At 39.6% G+C, this 21,229-nt stretch overlaps 1 protein-coding gene across 5 annotated transcripts in view; it reads right to left on the reverse strand.

The window, feature by feature from the left end:
- Positions 1-21,229, reverse strand: part of MBOAT1 (membrane bound glycerophospholipid O-acyltransferase 1) — a 33,004-nt gene that overhangs the window by 10,196 nt on the left and 1,579 nt on the right. For 4 of the 5 annotated variants that reach the window (XM_072998675.2, XM_020781661.3, XM_072998678.2 and 1 more), the window contains exons 2-6: positions 9,288-9,433; positions 8,572-8,649; positions 7,229-7,324; positions 2,571-2,626; positions 1,193-1,247 (exon numbers count right to left, since the gene is read on the reverse strand). In XM_072998675.2, coding sequence (XP_072854776.1) covers positions 1,193-1,247; positions 2,571-2,626; positions 7,229-7,324; positions 8,572-8,649; positions 9,288-9,433 — 431 coding nt within the window. Of the gene's footprint in view, positions 1-1,192; positions 1,248-2,570; positions 2,627-7,228; positions 7,325-8,571; positions 8,650-9,287; positions 9,434-21,229 lie in introns of those variants that run through there. The other variant, XM_072998677.2, reaches the window with a different exon arrangement.

The raw sequence follows: 21,229 nt of genomic DNA on the forward strand, positions 1-21,229 counted from the left end.
TACCCCCTCTTCTGCATGCATGATTCTGCTTTGGCTGCATCATGGGGAGAGTTTCTTTTGCCCCTTTTGGTTCCTTTTCGGAGATGGCAGCCATTTTGGAGAGGCAGCAGCCACGTGGCCGCATCTCAAAATGGCTGCCGCCTCTCTGCTGTTCCGACAGTCAGCTGTTTGGCGCTAGAGTCAGGCTATTCCCAGGCTAAGAGCGGGGCTCTACTGGGTCTTACTACCAGGTAAGTGACTTCGCTGGGAGAGAGGGAGGGTTTGCTAGACATGCACAAGACGACCCCTCCCCACTTGGAGACATGTTTTTCAGGGCCAAAAAGTTGTCTTGTACGCCGGCAAATATGGTAGTTAAAGTCATAAATATAAGTTATTGGAATAAAGAGTTTCAATATTCATTCTTACAGTAGGCTGAAACAGAAGAGCTGTTATTGTATGAACAGCCTGATCCTAAGTCAGTGGCCCTGTTGACTCAAGAGATTCCAGGAACTACCATCCAATAGAATAGAACAGAATAGAATAGAACAGAATAACTTTCCCAAGCTCTGATCCTTACTACATTTGTTTGGGAGCAAGCACGTTCTGCAAAAGTCAACAGAACATGCAAGAATAAATTATTAGGATCACTGCCTAAACCAATTCTTAGATTTCCATGAACAGTAGGCCTTGCGTATTTCTAGTTAAATAACATTACTCTTCCTGTTAAGTAGGTACCAAATCATAAACTGTGTCTGTTTCCTCAGTATTTCTCAAAGTGTATATGGCACATGGCAAACGTATGGAGAAAGAAAGCCTGAAAAGAGGCAGGAGGTTTCTCTTTTTTGAAATATTTCAACAGCTGACATTTTGTTCATACATTTGCGTGCCTATCACCAAGTTTATGGAGAGAACACATATTAAAGACCAAGCTTAGTTTATGTACACTTTATATGAAAAACAATGAGCCTATTAACATGAAACCTATCTTCAAAAAACAACAGGTCTCAAGAATAAACCTACTGAAATCCAACATGTATGAAGTGTTTATATAATACCTTAACACTTCAGAAATTCCAGCTACTAAGTGACAAAACTAAATTAAAAACGGGGGGGGGGGAATGGAACCATACTCAACTATTCTACAAGTGTACCTACAAACAGTACAAAACTTATTTTTTAAAAAATCAAATTAATTGAATGGTTACTTCCTTACTTAACAGCAAGCTGATTCTGTTCTGTAGTTAGCTCTTCAGCTTTTTTACCTATTCCTGCCAAAAAAAAAAGAAGGTGGAATACAAGAATTAAGTGGGGTGAACACAGATGTGAAAATGCTGACAGCTTTTTGTTCCCCAAGAGAAAGTGGAGGGGGGGAGCTTTTGACAAATAAAGAAAAGAGGGTCTATGCCATATTTTGAACCCTTCCATAAATATGAGCCAGTTAATAACAGCTGCACAGCATCAGATCACAGGTTAAGGGAAAGGCATGTTTCTCCCTCTTGCAACATTATCCCTCTAAGTAACACAATTCTTTCAGTACTATCTGTCTATGTCATCAGACATTTAAATCAAGCGATGCTGTTTTCAGTAATGGCCCAACCCTACCAGCTGCCTGAGGCAAGAAGCAATGCCTTTACCTCCCACAAACTGCATGGTGGTCGTACCCCACATCAAATAAGGAGGGCTGTTCCCCAACTCCCCGCCATCAACACCATTCACCAGCTAGCATTTCAGACTTGCTGCCACAGCAGATGACAACAACAGGAGCAAAAATGGTGAAACTTCTTCACCACAGGGTCACAGGAGGAAGGATGACTGCTGCTGGCATCAACATCTCTGTAAGTCAGTGGAACCACCAGAGGCGCTGGCATTTCCTGGCCAAACTATACAAAGATGCAGTGATACCTCTGCACCACCTTCTCCCACAGAACAAAAGAGCAGGGGAATAACAGCACCGCTGGTGATGGTGGCAGCAATAAGAAATATAGCACTGGTGGAGGAGGCACATGGCAAATGTATGGAGTTGTGCTTTTTAATGGATGTTCCCAAGGCTGCCGGAAAACAAAGCCAGGCATTCAAGAGAAATAGGTCCAACGCAACGGTCCCATGACAGGGGTTACCCCTGGCAATCTCCTACCTGATCCATTACAAGTGGGGAAAAACTCCACCCCAAGTTAACTTGCCAATCTGAGGCAAGCTTGTGACAGGTAGACTGCTTCCACAGTGTCCTGTCTAGTCAGGTCCCCTGTTAAAGAAACTAAGTTTGAGACTAGGGGTTAAAATGTTTAGGATATCCACTACTGAACCAGGAATTAAGCTGAACCAGTCATGATGCCTCAGTTCTCTTCTAATTATATTGACAGATTTAGAGGGAAAGGTCAAATAAGGTCAGATGTCCATGCATTACAGTTCCATCCAGTTTTCTTTGCTTTTTGCAACAGAAAGGAGACAAAATTCTCACTGTAAAAAGATAACTTAAGGTCTTGTCATATGCAGTAAAAGCTGCCCACTGTTCCCCCAAAGCTGCCAAGGTGTATTGAGAATTTTGTCCAGAAGTAGAATTGGATGGGAAGTAGAAATGCCATATTTCTTACCATCGTGCACTTGGAATGCAAGAGTTGTGATCTTCTGTGTTATGATCATTAGTGGGCTATAAAACAATATAGAAAGACAGGTTCTATCTTATTATTTCATTTACAGGCCGTATTTATTTATTTAATTTATTTATACCCCGCCCATCTGGTCTTGCGACCACTCTAGGCGGCTTCCAGATACATAAATACATACAAATATATATAAAAAATTATAACATCCACTAATAAATTAATAGATTGTTCAAGATGGCAAAAAAGGAAGGAAGGAAGGAAGAGGTAATCAAGGATTAACTGGAGGGAAGGCCTATACAAACATCCATGTTTTCAGTTGGTTTTTGAAGATACCCAGCGAAGGGCTGCACGAATCGCCGGAGGGAGATTGTTCCAGAGGCGAGAAGCCACCGCCGAGAAGGCCTGGTTTCTAGTTCTTTCCTTCTGGGCCTCTCTCAGCGTCAGGCTCCTCAGCCTCACCTCCTGACTTGGGCGGGTGATACGGGTAGACCTTGGCATTTCTTCTGATAAGGGGATCCAAGGCAGCTCACATTATTAAAAGATTAGAATTTAGAACATAATAAGTTAAACATTAAAAAACAATTGACACACAACTGAATAATTAGAAATAAGTACAGTGGTACCTCGACTTACAAACATCTCCACTTGCAAATTATTCGAGTTACGAACAGCTCCATTCGCAAAAAGTTGCTTTGACTTGCGAATGGAGCCTCGACTTACGAACACAAAAAAACCCGAAAAAACCCTTTCCTGCCCTTTTTTTGACCTAAGTTCATCTTAGGTCAAAAGAAGAAAAAAAATTAAAAATTATCCCCCTAATGGTAGAGTACAGATTAACCGGCTCTGCATTAGTTCCTGTGGGAACTAATGCCTCTACCTATGAACAGCAGCTTGACATGCAAACAAAAAACAGCAGGTACGGATTAATGGTTTTCAATGCATTCCTATGGAAAAGTTTGCCTCAATTTATGAACTTTTCGATGTACGAACGCCATTCCAATATGGATTAAGTTCGTAAGTAGAGATACCACTGTAAAGTATCTTAACTTTTAAAAGGCATTCAAGGACTCAATCATAATAGTTAAAAGCCTGCCTCAAAACATGGGTCTTCAGGTGTCAGTGGAAGGCTAAAAGGAAAGGGGCCAACCTGATTTCTCAAGGGAGAGCATTCCATAGTCTGGGAGGTGCCACAAAGAAAGCTCCCTCTCATGTCTTCATCAACCATTACTGCATGTACACATTTATTGACGAGCAAGCTCAAGGCAATATACATCTTGTATTACCAAATTCCAGGATGTACCTGGCTCACCTTAGTTCAAGCCCAATGTGCTTACCTATGACACTACCTTTCAACAAACTGCAACCACAGTTATTAGCAAGTACGTTGTCGTAGATAGAATGCAACTTACTTCCAGCAAGCACACACAAAATTGTGGTGCCAACAACAATTTTTATTGCAAAATATTACGCATCTCACAACATACTGATGGACGCTGAAGTTAGCAAAGATTAGAGAAATGCAACCAGTTTGAGGTATTGCAGAACAGAAGGACAATGTTGTAGCAACTAGCATGCACTGCAACTTCACTATTGTAAGATGCAAATTACAGGGCCACCTATGATGACTGGACCAATACTGCAGACGATGTATCAGATTTGAAGTGAGAGGCCAAATGACATAAGGGTATCGCCATATCTCTGGAGTGGCATCCTGGCTGAAGCAGGAGTGAGGGACGGAAGGGAAACGTACTGAATACCCGAAGCCAGCACTTCAGGCACTCTCTGAATTCTGTCAGCTCCCAAAGTGGCAACTGATACCTGGGACCTTCCAGCACAACAAAGGTGAGGGAAATGCAAAGCTGGGAGCATTCAGCTGGTGCTTTCAGTTAAGACTTGGTTTGGAGAGAGAAATTGTCCTCAAAACACTGGCCGAGTACACTTCACTTTCCTCTCTCATCTTTTCCACCCAGTCTTCTTGCTACTTTTTCCTAGATCATCCATTTTTAGCAAAGACTGACAACTATAATCAGTGCTTGTTGTGGGTTTTTCAGGCTCTTTGGCCGTGTTCTGAAGGCTGTTCTTCCTAAAGTTTCGCCAGTCTCTGTGGCCAGCATCTTCAGAGAACAGGAGTAGCACTATAATCAGTATCAGAAATGGAGAGAAAGGTGGCTTTATTAATCTGAGGGATTTGGTCATCCCAAACAAACTAATTTCCACAGAAAAAAACTACTAGAATTGTGCTTTTAAATTGCTGTTAGCCACCCAGAGTAGTATCTGATCACTAGATGGGTGGGATAGAAATGTAATTAATAAAATAAAAGAAGCAAAATATGATGAGCCGAAAGAACTCAAATTGACATGGGGAAGAGACACAAATAAATTCTTCACAGACACTAAGTAGGAATAAATTTGGTCAAAACCACTGAATGAGCTTTTAGCCACATAATTAAAAATCCACATAAACTAAAGAGGCCTCATTGAAAGTAGTTCATTGTTGAAATGTCTGACTCGCTAAACTGCACCAAATAATGAAAAGGTATTTCACCAGGATACTACTGCATACATGGTTCTCACAACCATTGGTTGACATGTACTGGAAGCTAATACTTTAATATCTTCCTGAAATCACAAAATATATTACACTCTGTGCAACACTGATTTTATTTTCCATGTTCACCAATGACAATGAACATTTACTAAAAAGAGATACAGTAACTATATTTTAGTGGTAGTACAACCTAAAGAAGCAATGTCATGGAAGAGTTTACCAGTTTTTTAAACTGTGGGTTAATGAACAGAGTACTGTATAGACAATTGGGCTATTAGGAAAACTGACATAGAACCTGAGAATACTTAAGAAACCAGGGAAATATGACATTTCTGCAAGTTCTTGGTCTTGAGGTGGCTGGTTCTCTGTGATGTGTTTATCGCAGTTCTCAGTTAGGAATGAGACAGAATGGGGAAAACAAAATGAAGCCCCTCAAACTGCAATTCCCATCAACCCCAAGCCAGCAAGGCCTATAGTAAGGGTGTATTGGGAGCTGCAGTGGAAGAACTACCAGAAAAGGCTGCATTCTTCTCATTCCTGAGACAGAAATGCTTTTATACAGCTGTTTAGCTTGTAGAAACTCTGACTTCTTATATCGTGATAGCTTAGAAACAATTAATTATTCTTGTTGCCAATTAAGTGCAAATTTTCATTTCCAAATCTAAAAAGAAATCAATCCCAAGAGACTATAGCTATGATTGTTGGCTTTGGACAATGATTACGGTTCCTTTGAAATATAAACCATCATCTGCTGTTATTACTTGAAATCAAACATAGGGAAAACTGCAAAGCATTAAGAACACACAAAGGAGAAAAAGAAACTCACCAATATAATCCTCTTTGCATAAAAGAATAAGATATACAATTACAGGAAGAAGTAGCACAATTGTTGGGCTTTTACATGAAAAAACAAGAAGACAAAACTGATCAAGAAGCAGAAACGCTACTAAAGTGTTTTTCTCTGTCTAAAACATTATGATGCCAACATAATAGTTTGTTATTGTTAGTTACTGTTTGGAGCAATACACAACATTATTTATTCACAAGCTGGCCATTCAACTCACGCTACCCAGGAATTTGTATACAGAGGCATATTACCTCCAAAAATTGAGACAATATGGAACTATCAAAACTACAAGCCATCAACAGCCTTGTCTTCTACAAATTCATCTAATCCTCCATGAAAACTTTCCAAGATTGTGGTCATTATTGCAATGAGTTTGCTCATTTCATGTAAACAAGTCCTTCCTTCTGTTTGTCTTCAATCTCTGCCATTCAAGTTAAGTAGATGACCTCAGTTCTAAAATTATGAAGCAAAAAATTCCCTATCCACTTTCTTTACCCCATGTATAATTTTTAGGGGTATTTTCTTTTCTCAACTGCAGCTCTGAGAATCCTCCAAGAATTCCTCAGGCAGAATTCTGTGAGCTGCAGCTCACAAACTCGAATGTACAAACCTCCCTTTTCTTACTAAAGCTACAGAAACATTTTAGCACTTTTGTAATCCGGGCAGCTGGACTGTTTATGCATATTGCATGGCATCACACCAGCTCAGCCAATCAGAATCAGGAAGTTCACTATATATGCATAATAGAGAAGTAATCTAATATTAAAATTTTGGTTTATTTAAGAATCATAACTCCTGATAGTTCAGCAGTTTCTGAACAACACCACTAAATCTTCTAAGTCACTTGTCAGGGGTAGTTAACGCAGTAATCAGCGACCACAAGTAAAACATAAGCAGTATATTTGGTTGTAAGTAATTAACGTACTCTGCAAGTTACTTCGATAAATGCAGAATATTTCAAAACTAATAGATAAATTTCACTGAACTTATTCAAAGCTAAAATTTTTCACCAGCAGAGTTACAGCAGTGTCATTTTCAGTTGGAGTCTGTTCACTGTGCTACTACTGGCCTACTCTTTGGCTACAATGAATTTTATTACTGGCCATACATTTATTGGATGTTTATTTGGAAGTGTTAACCAAAGCTAGTAAATTAATATCAGCAGAACAATAAGCAAAACAATCTTAAGTTCATCTGCTTTTTTATTGTTACATAGAAACACATAGTAACACAAACATTATCATCACTTACCCAGAGAAATCTGTTGTGAGAATGCCGTAACTGAATATATATATCCGACTAATGTGGCAGACTGTGAGGTATCCCATAGCTACCACAAAAGAGTACCTAGAATTACATACATCCATTATATGAGGCACCAGTCTTATCAAAAACAATTTTTCATCAAAACTAAAAACAAATAGCTCCAAATCCAAACAAATGATTTGACCGTTTCAAAGAATTCCATACTTAAAAGCTGAGCGTGCCACCACCTTCATCTCAAACAAAACAGCTTTTCAGAAAGTAAAAAACTTGTAAGAACTATTATGATCTGCAAGGTGACCTGAAAACACCTATTGCTCAAGAATCCAGGATTGGGACCACTGAACTACAAACTTCTTTCCCCTGTCTTGAGGCTTCTGAAGGTTTCTCCACGGCAAAAAAGAGCCCTGGGGAGCTTCAGAACATAAAACAATGGGATAGGCCTCTTTAAATAAATTTAAACTAATTATTTCTAGCACTAGATTATGCCATAATCTGCTTCCGTGGTATATCTGTATGCCAACAGGAGTTTGGCCATTAGCTAGTGAAACGACTTGCAGATGGATCTTTCCAAGCATCCATAGGCAATAGTCCATATGGTTCTTGGTTCAATAATCAAAATTACGTGCCATCAAGTCAATTCTGACCTATGGTGGGCTATTTTCTAGGGATATCTAGGTATAGAATAATTAAAAGTGGTTTGCTGTTACCTTCTTCTGGGGATGCCCCTGAACAGTGTAACTGCTCCAAGTCTACACAGACTGGCTCCTCTCCTTGAAAGCACAGTAAGGAATCAAACACTGGACCTTTCATTCCACCACCAGATACCTAACTCACTGAACCATCCAGACCCCAGAAAGCAAAGCAATAACCAGCATCTTGAGGTGTGCTAGAAAATGAACTGGCAATCCATGCAAGTTGATGAAAAGTAGTAGATTTCTTCCAGCGGGCTCACATAAACAGTGCAGCAACGGCATCTTCTACCAAATAATGGCGCTGAATGCCCTTCAACGGCAGCCCCACACAGGAAGTATTACATCAAGGCAGGACTGTTATAACCATGGTATGTATAATGAGTCCAAATGTGCCAGTTTGCACCTTGTGACAATCCAGGAAATTAACTGGACTCAAAATTTCACAGAGAAAATCACAGTTGAACAACACTAGACTGAAGTTTTATTTCCTGTGTTCAGTAGTTTACATACAGGATGCTGCAGGACTGGGCATCAGAAGTATGAAGTCAGTAATCACTAATTCACTACAAGCAGCTAAGAAAAATTACATAGTTATTTTAAAAAACCATATTGGTCACAGTAGCCATATAATCTCACCTGTGAATGTTGGGGATACTAGCCATATTCATGATGCCATAGCTTATCATCACTAAAATAAAAATATGGATAGAGTACCTTGAAAACAAGAAATAAAAGTTTCATGCGTAAGACCAGTGCTTAACACTAAAGAGGACAAATCCTTGTTAACTTAGTATATCTTATGGAATAAGGGTTACATTAAATTATTTATCTTGAGTTGACCTACTGAATCAATGATACTTGCTTAAATATCAATTTACCAAAAATCCTACTCATTCAGTGGGTCTACTCTAGTTGAGAATAACAACTGGATTTTGGCTTTAAAACCAAACATGAATCCAAGTCCCTCAATATAAAACTATCTGTCAACTTGTTCCTAAATAATTTACTGAAGGCATATTCTACAGCTCCTTCTTTTTCTAGCAAAATGGGTGAAGTATAGCTCCTGAGAACCTTCAGGAGTGGCGATTCACCTTTTAAATATAGTACCGGGATCCCCGGCACTGTTTAGCATTGAAAAGGATCCCCTTTCAGTGTTAAATAGCTTTTTGGGTCCCAGGAACAGAAAAATGACATCTGGACCTTCCTAAGCTACCCACCCCTGCTATAACACAAGTGCTATAAACTAATAAAATACTTAACTTTACTAATTGTTTTATAATTGCTTAATAGAATGCTTTAAAGTTTGTAGCATACAAGGTATGAAATACATTAGTTTAATAGCAATTACTCACCAGCCAAAGCAGAAGATAGCAAAATACACTCCACACACGGTGGCAAACGCATGCCGAACACCAGAACTCGCATGATTGGGACTTAAATACAAGCGAAAACAAAAGGCAGCCAAGAGTGCAAAGAGCTGACAAGCAACAAAATTGACCTATTCAACAAAATATGAAAACAGATCAGAATCTTATTTTCGTCATCAACATTCTCAGTTCTGGCAAGCAAGAACTGTCATAAAATCTTGGGAGAAACTGAGAACAGCTCTCCATATACAACAATGCAGACTGTTTTCCAGAAAATAGAATGGAATTTTTTTCAAACTGAATTTTTTCACAGGAATCTTGGTTACGTATTTTTAAAACTATATATAAAGCTTGGTGAGATATTTAATCTCTTAAGCAGCTTTTAACTTTATGAATTTTTTTACAAGGCAATTGTATGCATGTCTACCAAAAATAAATAAGTGCTAACAGGACTTGAATTCCAGTCCTACTGAAATCAATAGGACCCAACAGTCAGGGTTGAAGTCAGCAGGACTTATATTCAAGTTGGCCGAAGGCCACCTGAGCATACACTAAGCCAGCTGGAGCTGTGCAGAAATCAAACACATATACCGTAAGCCATCTCAGTCTAGGGAAGCTGGGAATGACCACCCTTGGGGCCCAAGTATGAGTCAGCAATGTAGCTGTATTCTTGGGCTGGAGGAAGTTTGAGTCTGAAATAACTCTGTTCTTAACATGTCCTGCCCCTCTTCCACTCCCCTTTTGGCTCTTCTGTTGGCAGATCTCTGAAATCAGTTGGCAAAAGAGGATTCTACCAGTAGAGAAAGCTTATGACTAACCCAAAACCCTTTTAGCCACTGTATTGACTTACTGGACTCCAACCGATAACTTCTAGGTATACAGTGGTGCCTCGCTTGACGAGGATAATCCGTTCCAGCAAAATCGCTGTAGAACGAAATCCTTGTCAAGCAAAATTAAAAGACCCATTGAAATGCATTGAAAACCGGTTCAATGCATTCCAATTGGCGAAATACCTCAGTGTCCAGCAAAGATCCTCCATAGGGCGGCCATTTTCCGGTGCCTGTAATGCGAGGAATCCGTCCTAAAACACAGCGGGGAGCCATTTTGCACAGCGGGCGGCCAATTTGAAGACCCAATGATCAGCTGTAAAGATTGTCGTTAAGTGAAAAATCGGTTCCCGAAGCTGGGAACCAATCGTCGTAAAGCGGTTTTTCCCTATTAAAACATCGTTTTGCGATCGCAAAAGCAATCACAAAAACTTCATCGTAAAGCGATTTCCTCGTCTAATGAGGTAATCGTCAAGCGGGGCACCACTGTACTGTAAAATGTGTGATAAAATATAAGCATCATCCAGATACATCTGTTCCATAGTCATGATCGATTGCTGCTCAATGTCATGTTAATAATACAAGCAAGAGGATCTAACCTGCACAATACATGATACAGCCTGGAGAGCAATGTCTCCTGTAAAGCCAAGAGACCTGTGAAATCAATGCAATTTTCTGCACATCTATATATTTAATGACAATGCAGAATTTTCTTATCATATTTTAATCTAATAAAATAAACATGTATATACAGTGGTGCCTCGACTTACGAACATCTCGACTTACGAACAGCTCTGTTTGTAAAATTTTGCTTTGACTGGCGAATGGAGCTTCAACTTACGAATGAAAAAATGGGAGGGGGTAGGCAGGGAAAGCATGAAATTTGAACCGTTGGCCAGCGAAGAGGCTGCTTGTCTGCTACCTCGCTCGTCTCAGCGGTTAAGTGAGTGGATACGGAGAGAGGCTTTGGACTGCCTGTTACTGTACTATACGGACTGTGGGTTTTTTTTTTTTTTTGTCTTTTTTGGATTTTTGACTTTCTTTTTTAAAACAGAGAGGCTGCCTGTTCTGGGTGAGTACACTGTATTTACTGTACAGGGGTTTTTTGCAGCTTGGTAGGGGGGTAGGTCTAGGTGGGGGGTTATGTTTCTGTGCTCTGATGGGGCTTGCAGTGTGAATTTAAAATGTGAAAAGTAGACTGTCATATTAAATTAAAATTAAATGTGAATATTAGACTGTACAGTAATTTAAAATGGAAAACTTATTTATTTATTTTTGCATTCCGTGGCTTCTAGGGTTTGTATACTGTGACCTATCTTTTGTTTTAAAATGTGTGGGTTTAAAATGTGGCTCCAAAGTCTGTCTGTTTTAAAATCAGAAAATATTCTGTGAGTGGCAGTGCTGGCTGTTGATGAAGGCAGGCTGTAAAATGCAGTTTAGACTCAAGTCTCTCTTTCCCACCCCAATTGTCTTCTCTCTCTCTCTCTGTGTGTGCTCTCTTTTTGTACTGAGGGGGTCTGTTTGCTGGAAAAATGGTTGCTGGTTGTTGATGCAGATAGGCTGTAAAATGCAGTTTAGACTCCAAAGTCTTTTTTTCCTTAAAATCAGAAAATATTCTGTGGGTGGCTGTGCTGGCTGGTTTGCTCTAAAATGCAGTTTAGACTCAAATGTGTTTTGTTTAAAATATGTTTTAGACTCCAAACTCTCCCCCCCCAAGCTGTCTTCTCTCTCTCTCTTTTTGTGCTTAACAGCACAAACCTTTGTCTGAGGGGTCTGTGTGCCCCAGTGATGACCTTCTTTCTTTCTTTCCTCTTTTCCTCATTGTTCCCTCCCTCCCGCCTTTCTTGCCCTTTTTTAAACCTAAGTCATCTTAGGTTAAAAAAAGAGGAAAATTCTCCCCCTAGTGGTAGAGGACGGATTAATTGGTTTCACATTAGTTCCTATGGGAACTAATGCTTCGACTTACAAAATATGCCTCTACATAAGAACAAAGAACAGTCAGAATGGATTATTTGGGCTTCAACACATTTCTATGGGAAATGCTGATTCGACTTACAAATGTTTTGACTTAAGAACACCATTCCGGAACAGATTGAGTTTGTAAGTCGAGGCACCACTATATTTGTCTTTCATTAAACAAAACACGCTACTTACATACTGGTCCATAGCGTTTAAAGCACTTTCTCGGCAGTTTACAGTTTAATTATGGAGGCTACACATTGCCTCCCCCAGCAAGTTGGGTACTAAATTTACTGACCTTGGATGGAAGGCTGAGTGAACCTTGAGCTAGCTATCTGGGGTTGGACCCTGGTTGTGAGCAGAGTTTTGACTGTAGTACAGCAGTTTTTAACCACTGAGCCATGAGGCTCCTTTCATATAGGACACTTGCGGACAAAATTCCCCTAATGCTACTTAACATTTATCAAAGGAATTAAGATGCTAACAGACTACATGTTGTTAAATTACAACTCTCATCAACTCTAGGTAGTATAGAGACTGCTAAACAGGGTGGATAAAAACATGAATGAAATCTTCTCTAGTTATCTCCCAGTTAGTTTGCTGGTTTCTTCCCCTCACCACACAACACACAGTCAAGATCAAGATATTTTCCTGGCCAGTGGTATAACTGGAACATTGCAAGGATAGTTGTGTTGTTTTGTACCTTTATTGCATTCCTTACTGGGATTACCAGTGTGCATGATCTGCCCCCACTTCTTTTCAGAATCAAAACTAGGAAGGTGGCCGCCATTACTGACGCAACTTTTTTTGCCGTGTCCAATACCTCAATAGTTTGGTAAATGTATGTCACTGGAGGGCCAGTACTGTTTCATTACTGTTTTTTTTAAAATTATTATTACTATGGGAAGACACACTGAACTATTGGTATGCCAATGTCACTGGGATGGGGTGATTGTCAGTACTGCTGTGTGAATATCCCATGTCCATTGTGTGCAATGCATTTCTGCAGGAGCAGCCAATGCAACAGAAGACACTTTCCTAAAACCCCCTTCCTGATCAATATTCCCTCTGATATTCAGCCCCACTGTGTAGGGCTCCACCCCCACCCCCGTGTGAAAGTCTGCCCTGCAGTGCATGTGACTCTGACACCCTGCGTGGGTTTCCATTGTGACTGGAATGAAAGGGGCTTGCAACGATTGCTGTGGGTGCATGGGGGAGGAGGAAAGCTGTGAGGAGGGGCAGAGTCATGTATGCTCATGCAGTTAGTTGCACACCTTAGATGGAACCTTATTCCTGATTTAGCAATGTAGACACACACACACAAATATCAAGGGGCTAAATTGTCCCTTGAAGCAAGAGAGAAAATATACCGGTACCATGGTGTAGCTGGCTATAATGATTCAAAGGAAATAAATTGGTACCGCTAAAAGTTCTTGGGATGCCTGTCCCAGGATATAAATCACATGACCAAAATTCAGTACAACAGAAGTATGGAAAGGATCAGAAGAACTAGAAAACATTTCCCTTGTGTGACCTGGGCCTCAATGGTTTTTTTTTTAAAAAACCAAATTGATTTAAATCATGGTTTAAATCATGATTTGATTTTAAAAATTAATTTGTATTTAAATTGTTAAAAATATGATTTTAAAAAAATTAAATCATGATTTGATTTAAATCAAATATACTCTGGTGCTGAATGATGGTGGAAATTGTAAAACAATATCTTGAGCCTCCAACAATGCCCACCCTTCCACTAGCATTTACAACTAGTTTTGATAACATGTTCTGCTAAAGCTTTTAATTCTTGACTATCACAGATAAATTGTGTCAGATTCTGGATTTTAAAACATAATAATGGTATGTTTGGAACATTACAGTCACCATATGAATTAATTCTTATGTACAACTCATTAATTAGTTTCTAAAGTGCAGGAAGTATTTCTAAATGGAAAATCATTATCTTCTGAGGAGAGATTAAAGGTAAACATACACTAGTTCTTTTCATATATTCTCTTTGAAATGTGTTTTGGACTGCAATGTTGTTTTCTTCACTCAGTTCTGCTGCTTGCCTACTTTAAACGCCTTATAACCCTTCTGAGATTTGAGCTCTAAAATCAGAACAGATGTTCTTTGTGGATTTGCACCATGAAGCAGTTGAAGGAATAATCACTGGCAGCCCTTGTGGAGAAGCTGAAGAATAGATTATGAAGTCCTTAGTCAACAAAAATGTGGAGGAAAATCTTAGTCAACACTAAAAGCAGGAAAATGTTTGAATTAAATTATTTAAAGGAAAAGGAACTCTGAAAAACTAAGTATTATAATGGAAGTTCTTACAAGGGAGTGAGAAGGCCACACCTCCTGGCAAACAATACAAGTAGTAAGATTATACTGACTGAGTTGATTGCTCTCAGTTCAAACTATGCTGATAGTATTGAGGTAGGTGGTGGCATTCTCCATCCTGAAGATTAGGGAGGTGTTGCCAAGCCCTGGCAAGTATACACTCTACAAAGGAAATCTGGAGACACCCAGCATGTGTTTTGTTCTGCTACGTTTCAAAGGCAAAGAACTTGACCTTCAGAAGCAGTTAAAAACTCTGTACTACCGGTGTGCTGCTAAAGTTGTTATAGACGCTGTTTTCAGGAAGCAACGAGAAGTTTTAGAAATTAGGTGGGGAGTACAAACAAATAAATGTCCCTTACCACTCTCGGGTTTTTTTATGTTTGCAAAGAAACATTAAGCCATCGACCATGTCAAATGTTAAAGCTCAATGTATTCTGAATTTTAAAAATGTTCTTGGCACCAATTCTCATTTCCATCTTTGTAAGAGTATATGGCATTTAGCCCTCCAAGTTAACACAAATCTTACTATGTGCGTGTTTCTTGAAAAAGTTCTGTTTATAAAATGAGTTCAACATTTTCACTGAGAATGAAATGGAATGTGTTAGTATCGGACACTCCTTTCCACAAATCCTACAATAAACCATGTGAGCATTACAGGGTATCATTTTCAAACAGTTCAACAGATACGTCCACTTTCTTATCCTCTTCCATAATGCTTCAGCCCTTCCTTCCCTTGGTTAGTCAGATCCAATTGCAGTACTCACTTAGATTAACTAAATTACTGCCAATGAAGAAAGAGACACATCCATACTTTTTGCAAGTACAACTCCTTCAGCTTTCTTTCTTCTGAGTCAGCCAAACTGAACCTAACATCATGCTCAATCACCAAGGCCTCATTATCAAATGAGGTATCCTGTAAACAAGTATATGTAATGATTATGCTATGCTCTTTATGTACGCTATCCTATGCTTTCTGTTTACTCTTCTGTGCAACATAGCCCTTCTTTTCCAGTCTAGGCCTCTTTGTCTCCTTCTGTAATATGAAAGAAATAAACAACTCCATTGGATGAAAGGGCATTAAGGGTCTTGTCAGAGTGAACAGTGATAAACAGAGAACTGCTTTTCTCTGGCATTCGGAATAAATCAGCTGTTAACCACAACTAGCCATGTATTTGACAGTTCTCCAAAAGTGCAACCGTAAACAGCTGCAAATTAGAAAATAAAGCAAAAGGCCTCAAAGTAAGTAAGATATAACAGACAATGATTTAGCTAATAGTTTTCACTAGCAGGCCCACCCAGGAGAAGAAAGCAGCATACTTTGCTTTCAAGGCTCCCAATGGTTACAGCTTAGGGAGGTTAAAATTGTCAGACCATTCGCTTCAGAGGTCTTCAGCAGTATCATAACATAAGCCCCCATGCTATGAGGCCATAAAAGAAATAAACCACTGGAATGAAATCATGGTTAAGAGGAACAAAAAAAACCCTAACAAATAGTATCTAGTCTATCAGCTAACGGAGTAGTGCTTAATCTATGGCTCGGCAATGGTTTTGGACTTCACAGGAACACTGACTGCTGGGCCATGTTGGCTGTCAATTATGGCAGCTGAAGTCCAAACATTTACAGCAATGGTTCCCAGCCTTGGGTAACCCAAGTGCACTTGGACTGCAATTCCCAGAAGCCTTCACCACCAGCTGTGCTGGCTCAGGTTTCTGTGAGTTTGAATCCAAGAACTCCTGAGTTACCCAAGGTTTGGAACCACTGATTTAGAGGACTAACGGTTAAGGACCATTGACCTAGACTTCAGTGGGGTTCCTTTTAGAATGCTAGCCTAAGTGGACCAGCTTAAGTGCTTCTTATATGCATCTCCAGTCATTTTAAAATAATTCAGTTATACCTTAACTTTAAAGTACTTAGTATTGTTTTGCAAATGTAAAACACTTTATTCATTTATTTATTTAAAATATTTCTGTTCTGCCTTTCTCTCCAAAAGGACTCAAGGATCCATTAGTGGGCCACAGAAGTTCTCTTCAGTGACAAAAGTAAGAAGGGAAAACAGAACTCAGAAGACTAATTCTGGCCCAATTGAGCTAGAGCATTCTTATTTGTTTTCAAAATCTACAGTCATAGAAATTGTAGATTTTGAAAAAGAAAGTACACCCTCTTTGAATTCTATGGTTTTACATATCAGGACATAATAGAAATCATCTGGTCTTTTGCAGGTCTGAAAATTAGGTACATACTATATCAGATAAACAACACATGACATATTACACCACGGCATGATTTATTTTACAAAAATAAAGCCAAAATAAAGAACCCATATGTGAAAAACTAAATACACCTTATGATTCAATCGCTTGTAGAACCACCTTTAGCAGCAATAACTTGAAGTACTCATTTTCGGTGTGACTTTATCAGTCTCTAACGTTGTTGTTGAGGAATTTTGGGTCACTCTTTACAACATTGCTTCAGTTCATTGAGGTTTGTGGGTGTTTGTTTATGCACAGCTCTCTTAAGGTCCCAACACACCTTTTCAATCAGGTTGAAGTCTGGACTTTGACTGGACCATTACAATACTTTGATTCTTTTCCTTTTCAGCCATTCCATTATAGATTTGCTGGTGTGCTTGGGATCATCATTCTGTTGTATGACCCACTTTTGGCCAAGCTTTAGCTGTTGGACAGATGGCCTCACATTTAACTCAAGAATACTTTGATTACAGAGATGATCGTGGTTGAGTGAATGACTGCAAGGTGCCCAGGTCCTGAGGCTGCAAAACAAGTCCAAATTATCACCTCTCCACAACTATGCTTGACAGTTGCTATGAGGTGTTTGTGTTGACATGCTGTTTGGTTTTATCCAGATGTGGTGCTGTGCATGATGACCAAACATCTGGTCTCATCTGTCCAAAGGACATTGTTCCAGAAGTCTTGTGGTTTGCCAAGATGCAACCTTGCAATCTTAAGCTATGCTGCCATGTTCTTTTTACAGAGAAAAGGCTTTCTCCTGGCAACCCTTCCAAACCAACCATAGTTGTTCAGTCCTTTTCTAGTTGCAATGTCATGAACTTTAGCATGCTAATGGAAGCCTGTAGAGGCCAAGATATAACGCTTGCATTTTTGCAGTTTCTATGAGCATAACACAGTCTGACCACAGGGTGAATTTGTTTGGACATCCACTCCTGGGAAGATGGGCAACTGCCCTGAATGTTTTCCACTTGTGAATAATCTCCCTCACTATAGAATGATGGACTTTAAATTGTTTGGAAATGGTCTTATAGCCCTTCCCAGATTGATGGGCAGCAACATTGATGGTCTTCTCTACAATCATTGCTGAGGCATTTCCTTCTTGGCTTTATGTTAACACAAAATCTGAACACTCCAGACCAGCAAACTGCTAAGACTTCAGCTTTTATAGAGGTGGTCAAACTTGCTAATGATCAATTACTCAAGAGTATTTGGTTAGCAGCACCTGGCTGCTACTTAGACTCTTGATTCCTAGGGAAGCAGTAAGGGTGTACTTAGTTTTTCACACATGGCTTCTCCATTTTGGCTTTATTTTTCTAAAATACATCATGACATAGTAAAATATATACTCTGTTATTGTTCATCTGAGGATTTATTTACCTAATTTTCAGAACTGTTGAGGATCAGATAATTTTTATTATGTCCTAATACGTAAAAACATATAATTCAAAGAGCATGTGCTTTCTTTTTCACATGACTGTATTATACTAAGTCACTGATCTCTGGTTTATCTCAAAGCACAATCTAAAAAGCAGAGACTTTTTTTCAGTTAGTACAGCAAATAGCTGTTGATCACCACAGACTTCCTCATTTCTGGAGCACACAGGAAGAGCAGCAAGTGCACAGCTGCCTGAGGGGGAAAATCTAACATGAAATGACCCCATTCTAGTTGCCACATGGAAGAATAATGACCAAAACTTAGGAACGGTTTGTGGGGAAATTCTGGGAACTGTGGCCTAAAAAAAAGAAAGTTCACAAGCTCTAATGTGTGAAATTCTGTGGTGAAACACATCACAACAGAATTCCATATTTTATGTCACAACTACATAGTATCCACTTGCATTATCCAACTATATCTGACGTACAAGATTGTGACACACTCAATTTTGTGTCAGCAAAATAGATGTGTATTTCTTTACAAACATGTTTTTCCACTACAAAAACACCTTTATTAAATAACTAAGAACAACTAACCCCCAGAAAGGATGTACCATCAAACCCTTCATAAATAAATGTACAAGACAAATAAGTACATCTGTGCACTCAGATGGGCGAGAGGGGGATCACCGAAGCTACTGCTCTCTTAAGGATGTCATCACCACACAGGTGAGCTGCTTATGTTGCAACAATGTAACTATTTACAACTGGAGTCCTTTGCTTTGAGTCATGGCTTCATGGGGTCTTCCCCCAATTCTTATCCCAGCAGGATAGTCACCCTTCAACCCTTGCCTCCCCAAATTCACAGGCCCTTTACTGGGACAGTTGAGTCACAAAGACCATGCTGGAATATCTTCCCACTTGGTCGTGTCCGACGGTCCAACCCCCGACAACCAACCGCTGTTCTGGCTCGGCCTGAAGGTTCCTCTCCAACTGCTGGAATCTCTTGAACTGGTGTTGCTACTGCCAGAGGTGGGATGGCATGGGGGTTGAAATGGGGCCTCAGGTGGCTTCAGTGCTGTCCCCCAGGCAGCTTGGCACGGACTGATGCAGAAATGTGTGACCCCAGCTAAGGTAATACTTCTAGGCCCTGGTTTGCTGGGGCTGGGCCCAGGTGATCAGGGATATAGCAAAGGTAGGAGGGCATGGCCGGGTCATAGAAGCCTTCAAGCCACTTCTCATTGCTGCTCTCCTCTGTGCCACTCTTTTCCCCCAAGGCCCTCCATCTCCTCCTTTATACCTCCAGCCACACCAGGCTGCCCAAGCTCATCCTCAGATGCAGCTCCTTCTTCATTCACTGCTGCTTCCCTGGATCTCTTGGCCCACCAGAAATATTAAGAATCAAACTGATTCAAATCCCGAATTGATTTCTTAATTTAAATCATTAAAACTCATTTGGAAAAAGAAAGTTATTTAAATCAAATCCACCCTAACTGCAGCACACTACTATCTTCCACTGGCTAAAATATTTATAGCAAAGCAAATTCCACCAAGGTAAGAGAAAGGTCTGGGTATTCTGCTGTTGAAGACAATCCCAAGAGTTATAACCCTAAACAGTTACTTGGGAGTAAGTCTCATAGCATGTAATTACATTTATTTTTTTATACATTACCACACATTGAAATCGTCAATTATAAATTCATACTGGTTTTGGGGTTGTTGTTTTTTTGTACCATCCTGTTGAAGGGCTCTAGAAAATCTGAGAGCTTGCACACTTTTGTTGAATGTTAATTGGTCTGAATAAATACAGTATATTGCCTGCCTTTAGCAGTTTTGCAGTGAAGAAAAGATCTTTTGAGTAGGCATACATACAATTGCCACACGAGTCTGCTATCTGCCCCACCCAGGAAGATAGTGTGGTGAATCAAAGTAACATAATGACTCCACAGAACGGAAATGTTGAATGCCAGTCACAGCGTAGAGTGAGATGATTTACCGCAGCATGTACAGTTCTTGATATAACTCTATACAGACAAATCCCTGACCCAAACAGTTTAAACATTAACAATGAACAGAGAATGCAAAGAAGAAATTGAGATGGTGGGAAGAAGGTGCCTTCAGTTCAACAATAAACTTTTAGTTGTCAAGGGAAACCCTGCATCGCCACAATGCATCTGTTGTTTTATTTTTAACACTATTTCCTCCACTTTGTTCTGAGTTCAACAGGACTCAGCAATCATTCAGGCATCCAAGGGCACATACTTGCTCACACCAGCCCACCCCAAACTGTTTCCTTGCACAGCCTATTTATTGCTAGCCTTCCAACTTTTCAGATCAGGACCTGGCTTTAATTCTCTATCCTCCAAGAAGTGCCAGAAGAGACATGGTACACAAGGACAAAAGTCAATTCTTGTCTCCTAAATGAAAAAATTACTTTGTGTTCTGGGAGAACACACTCAAAATGTATCAGACTTAACAAGAGAAACTTAGGAATCTTTTTGTAAAAGTTGTTTCTATGCTACTTCTGCTTTCTCAGAACCTTGTCAAATCAATGCCTCATTTTGACTTGGAACTGATGCCATCTCATAACCACACAGTACCTACTTTTATTTTTTTAAAACTATGTACCTCATGTTCTTTTCCCCACTTTCTTGTTACTCTCTTCATGTTCCCCAGGATTTCTGAATTAATGTACCTTCGTTTGGTGTTTACAAGTATGATGAAAACAAGATAAAATGGTGACTGCAGTATCATAACCTTCCTTCTGTTAGCCTGCAACCCGGTTCTTGCTTCTGGTCCATTACTTCAAGCCCACTAATGCCATAAGATACACAGATCTTAATCAATTAATTAATGACATAGTTCTCAAATCTCCAAGCTAATTTCAAAGCAATTTAAGTTGCAACCTTACTCTGAGTAAGTTGCACTGAACTCAGTAGGTCTTTCTGAGCAACATGTACAGCATTATACAATCTGTTACTCACTTACTCAAAGTAAGACCCAGTGAGCTCAGCAGGAACTTAGCAAAAATGCCCAGAATTTGGCTGTTAGTGTTTCTTATTGAATCTGGCAGTTTATCTGTTTTTCAAATTTCAAGTCACCTTTTCAGATATAACAGATAAAGAACAGCACATGCCCAATAACTTTTTGCTGAATCCCAGCATATTGGAAACCAGT

The sequence above is a fragment of the Pogona vitticeps genome, chromosome 4, assembly GCF_051106095.1.
Source record: "Pogona vitticeps strain Pit_001003342236 chromosome 4, PviZW2.1, whole genome shotgun sequence".
Lineage (NCBI taxonomy): Eukaryota > Metazoa > Chordata > Lepidosauria > Squamata > Agamidae > Pogona > Pogona vitticeps.